The sequence below is a fragment of the Natator depressus genome, chromosome 3 (assembly GCF_965152275.1).
Source record: "Natator depressus isolate rNatDep1 chromosome 3, rNatDep2.hap1, whole genome shotgun sequence".
NCBI lineage: Eukaryota > Metazoa > Chordata > Testudines > Cheloniidae > Natator > Natator depressus.
In genome coordinates, this window is record NC_134236.1 from 101,788,451 (window position 1) to 101,794,169 (window position 5,719).

At 43.2% G+C, this 5,719-nt stretch overlaps 1 protein-coding gene across 1 annotated transcript; it reads right to left on the reverse strand.

Moving 5' to 3' along the window:
* Nucleotides 1-3,783: 3,783 nt before the first annotated feature.
* On the reverse strand, nt 3,784-5,118 carry LOC141984003 (trace amine-associated receptor 4-like). Its single transcript, XM_074946950.1, has one exon. The coding sequence runs from the start codon at nt 5,113-5,115 to the stop codon at nt 4,072-4,074; it is 1,044 nt and encodes a 347-aa protein (XP_074803051.1). The 5' UTR covers nt 5,116-5,118; the 3' UTR covers nt 3,784-4,071.
* Between the last annotated feature and the right edge of the window lie 601 nt (nt 5,119-5,719).

Consider the following 5,719-nt stretch of genomic DNA (forward strand, 5'->3'; position numbering starts at 1 on the left):
TTTCTTCACCCCCCCCCCCACATTTTCTTTCTGTCTCTCTCTCTCTGCTTCCTCATCACCTACTGGCCATGTGATAAATGAAGTGTGTGGGGGGGGGGGGGCAGGGAAGGGTAGCTCCCTTTGATGGACCCCAGCCAGCCAGGTAGCTGTAAAATCCCTCTTGGTAGCTGTTCTCTACTTGCTTTACCTGTAAAAAGTTAAAAAGAACCCCAGGTAAAGAAAAAAAAATTAATACTTGCTACTCCAGGCTTGTATTAAACTCCCAAGGTTACAGCTTTTCTCTGACCTTGTCTTGGTAAACGCTGCCACCACCCAAATGCAAAAAAAACCCCTTTAACCAAGGAAGGAGCACTTGGGAATTCCTTCTTGTGGGGTACCCTCAAGCCCTTTCACACACACCCTCCCCCCTGGGGAAGAGCTGAGAAAGAAAACAAAGGAAATGAGCTGTTGCCACCAGCTAATCAAACGACATGCACAAACCTCTTAGGACACCAAAAATCCAATCCTGTTCTTAAAAAAGGTAAATTTTATTAAAAACAAAAAGGAAGAAAATACATCTGGAACTTAGGGTTTTGCTAGATTTTAAAAGAGCAATTCCAAAAATTAAGCATCCAAAATAGTTTTCTTGGTGGTTATCTTAAAGGTTACAAGCAAGCAAAAGCATCTGGGGTTAACACAGAGGAGTCCACAAGCCTTAAAAAATAAACAGAAATAAACCTAATTGCATCTTCCTAAACATTCCTAATTTACATACATGTTTGGGTTGTTAAAAGGAGTTCTAGATATGATCTGATGGTTTTCATATCTGGTTCAAACTTTACACAGTATTCCTGCTGCCCATCTCTTCAGCCCAGAGAGAACAACAGACAAAGGGAAAGTTTCTTTCCCCATTTTAAAAAGTTCTAGCCTTCCCATTGGCTCTTTTGGTCAGGTGCCCACTTTTTTTTTCTTTACCTGGAAGACTTTTTAACTCTTTACAGGTAAAGCAAGTAGAGAACAGCTCCCCAAAGGGGTTTTACAGCTAACTGGCTGGCTGAGTGTCCATCAAAGGGAGCTACCCCGACCCCCCGACCCCACTTCATTTATTATAGGCCATGTGACAAGAAACCATCTAACCAGGGAGAGAAGGTTTTCACAAAAGAGGAGCTGTGCATTATGTTCTGGAAAAGGTGAGACTTGGACTACACATGTCTTATATATATTTTTTATTTGCTTGAGTAAACAGAGGCAACTGAATTCCAGTGCAGTCAGTATGGCACATTTTGTGTCAGTTTTTCAAAGAGTGACTCAGCTGCTGCACCCACAAAAATGTGCACGCACCTGCACAATACCGAACAGAGCATTACACAGTTTTTGCAATATCATGCCCATGGATATGCCGTCACCTGATCTATGTATGCAAATATCCACTTAATTGAGCAAATGGTGTGCGGGGGGAGAGTTGTGAGTGCATTGCATCCATGGGCATTTTTTTGCCCGCACTTTCAATACACCCTCTGTCGATAATTAGTTGTGTATGTTTAAACAGTGCTATTTGAAAAAACAATCTGCAAGCAGGGAGTGGAGGAGGTAGTCGTCCACTCATAGGCTCCGACTCCATGGATCTCCAAGGCTGGAGCACCCATGGAAGAAAATTAGCAGGTGCTTAGCATCCACCGGCAGCCTGAGTCCCCTGCTCCCTCCAGCGCTTCTCGCTCGCTGGCGGCCCCGCTGATCAACTCTTCCACCTCCCTCCCAGTGCTTCCTGCCCACCACGATCAACTGTTCACCGGCATTCAGGAGCAACGGGGAGGGGGAGGAGGAGTGGGGATGGGGCGTGCTTGGGGTAGGGGGTGGAAAGAGGCGGGGAAGAGGCAGGGCAGGGGTGGAGCAGAGATGGGAAGAGGAAGGGTGAGGGTGGGGGTTTGGGGGAAGGGGAGGAGTGGGGGAGGGCTTGGGGTGGAGGGAGGGGTCGAGCACCCCCTGTGGGAGAGAGGAAGTTGGTGCCTATGAGTGCACTGGCATTGCCTGTTAGCTTCCACATAAGCTATGGATGCAACCAGCTAGACGAACACTGCAGAAATCTGACCAGCAGAGGAAATACAAAAGATATGGGAGAGAGATTGTCATGAAGCATTCTCTTTCCTTTACAGGCAATTCTTGGGACTCAAGGCCTTACTGTATAATAAGAATGTACACATTCTATCCATTATTTGGGAGCCAAAATTTAACAAAGAGTTCTATCTGAAACAGCTTTAGTCAAAAAGTTCCTAAGAAGAGTCACACTAATTATGGGTGTTTAAGATCATGTTAATGAGACACTCATTATATCCTCTCCCCAGAGCTCACATATTCCCTTTGCTGTTCTGCTGCATTTTGCTGCTGACTGAACATGAATCTCATGTTCCTCAAACAAAAACAGCTTCCGTAAGTCTATCCCCTGAGCTCTGTCTGATGTCCTGCTCAATGTTCAGGGTCTTTTAAAACATTGTTTAAGCATCTGTCAAATCACACCCCCTATATAAACTAAACCCTGAAATTATTTTTAAAAGTCACTTTGAATCTGGGAAAAAAGAAGACGCTACCATGCTGCATGGCATGGCACATGAAGGGCAAAATGGTAGAGTTCCTGAATAACAAGGACTAGAAGACCAGATTCTCCAGTCTGCTTTGTCCTCCATAAGTGGAAGCAGCACAAAGTGGCCTTCGAGCCTATGGAGGTTGGCAGCCTAGAGTTCCCTTTCAACAAGGAAATTTTGCATTGGCATAAAGCTGGCAGGGGTAGCACAACTGCCTCCTGCATCAATTCCCCCACCCCACAGTGCCCGGCCTAAGGAGAGGAAGGGTGCAGTGGGGGGTGGAACGGTGATCCATTATGTCCAATCCATTAATATTGCTGTACAGAAATAACTTGCATTGAAGATGGGCAACTTCAGATTGGGGAGCTACAGCCAACTCTCTGTGGCTCTTATCTCTAATCAAGCCCTACATGTCTAAGTAGCAAAGGCCAGTATAACCAGAGTCGCTTCATTCCTTCCCGGCTCCCAGGGTCAGGGGGCATGTCAGGGAAAAGAAGGGATGTTCTGGAGAGTGCAGATACAGGAGCCTGGCCATGCACGGAGCTGACAACGGGAACCCTCGTCACCAGCCTCTGGGGGCTGACAGTGGGGCTATCAGCAGCCCTAGGCTCCCACTGTCAGCCCCCAGTGGCTGATAAAATTGCAGGGGAAGCCTAATATTGCAGGTTCTGCAATTTCCGCATTATCGCAAATTAAGTAGGGCCTTAAATACAAGACATTTTATCAGTTTTTTATTTATTCCCAGTTTTTAAACTTTATCTTATCATTGTTGTCTCTGGATTAAGGTACATAATTTCATAAGCAGTACAAAATTAATGTGACAAATATGAACTAGCGCTAGCCCATCACCACAAGAGATCTCCTTTGTCCCGCCGACAGGAGCCAGAGGCTAGGGACACGCAGAGCATCGGATGCATCCTTGCCCATCCTGGCTAATAGCCATTGATGGACCTGTCCCCCCAGGAACATATCTAGTTCTTTTTTTGAACCCAGTGATAATTTTGGCCTTTCACAGCATCCCATGGCATCCTCCGAGCCCACACATCGTTTTTGGGACTCATACAGTTCTCAGCTGATCTCGGCTACTTTGGTAATGCATGGAGACAGAGGTGATTGTTCAGCAGCTACAACGCAAACCGAACACTGAATCAGTGAACATTCAGAACACTTTTCCGCTAGAGACTTAATTACTCATTCATTGGCGTGCATGAGACTGGCTTGGGTAGCTTGTATGTAGATAAAGATCAGTTTTTCAGCCACAGAAAAGATTTTGGGCTTAGTTCTGTTACCCTTATTCATGCTGAGAACTAGAGTAAGGGTGGCATCTATCTTCAAACATGGGCAACTAGATAACAAATTAATGCTAAAACAGTGCACTTGGAGGCTCAAAGTGGTACTTGGAGAGAAATAATATTGTAGTGAAGCTGTCAAAATGATCACTGGAAAATAGCTGGATAGAATGTACTGTATAGTTTACCTATAGAGCAGTGGTGGGCAACTGCTAACTACCTAACTATGTATTTGCAGGAAATAAAGTAAGAATAGAGGAATCTGGTCTGAAGATTGTACCAGTCACAATCATTTTAAATGCTTTGCGAAACCAAGAATAAAATAAACCATAAATGATTGGATTACAAGTAGAATTGAAGTAGCCCAGCCAGAGGAAGGCATTGTACAAGTCTTCAGGTGTTGAGAAGTTAATAAAAGGATCAGCTATTGTAAGAATAAAGAAAGGCAGCCAACAAAACAGAAACACCCCCATGACTATACTTAAAGTTTTAGTTGCTTTGCTCTCTTTTTTTGTGGAGATTTTGTTTGTCATTGCAGAGGCATATTTTATTGTACTTGGGATGTTATCCATTTGTCTTGCATGTTTTCTTGCCACAGTAAAAATGTGCACATAAATCCCCACCATCACTGTGCCTGGGAAAAAGAAGGCTATAAGAGAACCCAGCACTCCCCAAAGCTTGTTAAATATGAAGGCACAGAAACCACTGCAATCAATGGAAGCCACATATTCTTCAATGCCATCAATATTCAACTCTGAGAAAACTAGGCCAAAAGCCAATAAGAATGGGACAGACCAGCTAATTAGTAAAAACAGTCCTATCACAGGGACAGTTATTTTGGTAACATAATGCAGTGGGTCACATACCGCATAGTAACGGTCAACAGAGATAAAACACAGATGGAAAATAGAGGTGGTACAGAGCATTATATCACAACAAGTATGGAGTTTGCAGAAGAGGTCTCCAAAATACCAGCATGACTCAACAGACCTGATCATGCTGTAGGGCATAACCATGAAACTAAGCAAAAAGTCTGTAGTTGCCATGGAGCAGATCAGGAAGTTGGTTGGAGAGTGAAGCTGTTTGAAATGAGCGATGGAAATGATCACAAGCATATTTCCACCCATTGTGAGCACTATTGCTCCCACCATGAAGCTGTACATAGCCCAAAGACTGATTGTAGACCTTACATTTCTAGGACATGAATTGTTAACAAAGTCAAAGCAATACTGCACATTCTGTGGACTCCAGAGGGTGGATGAATTCATAATTTGAGATCAATGACAGTAACTTTTTCCAAAGTATTACAATACAGCTAGTCCTGGGGAAAAACAAAAATAAACAAAGTGACATGAACAGTAGCAACATCTGCAGACCTGTGTTTCACATTAGTTGAATAACACTTAAAAATAATGGGCCTAATTCTACTCTCAGTTGCAAAAACATCAATTCAGAACAATTCCCATTTACTTTAGAGGAGTTATTCCAGACTTACACCAATATAAGAGATAGCAGAATTTGGCCCAATGAGAACCAAAAAAATTAAAATAAAATAAAAAAAAAATAGGCTGAAGCATTTCCTAAATACTTTTGAATGTTAAGGTGCTCAAAAACTCTAAGTAATATTGGATATTTTTGCTAGGGAGTTTACATTCAACACTATAAGCACTATGATGAGAGGTTTGCAAAATGAAAGCCTCAAACACGTGATACTCACCTGATTTGCACAGCTCTTCTTGGAGATCTTTGTTTCTGAAAGTACTGACCATACTTTCATGAGAGACATTACAGCATCAGAGAACCCAAAATGGTTGATGCTATAAAGAGTGGTCAGGCATAGCTCAGTGGTTTGAGTATTGGCCTGCTAAACCC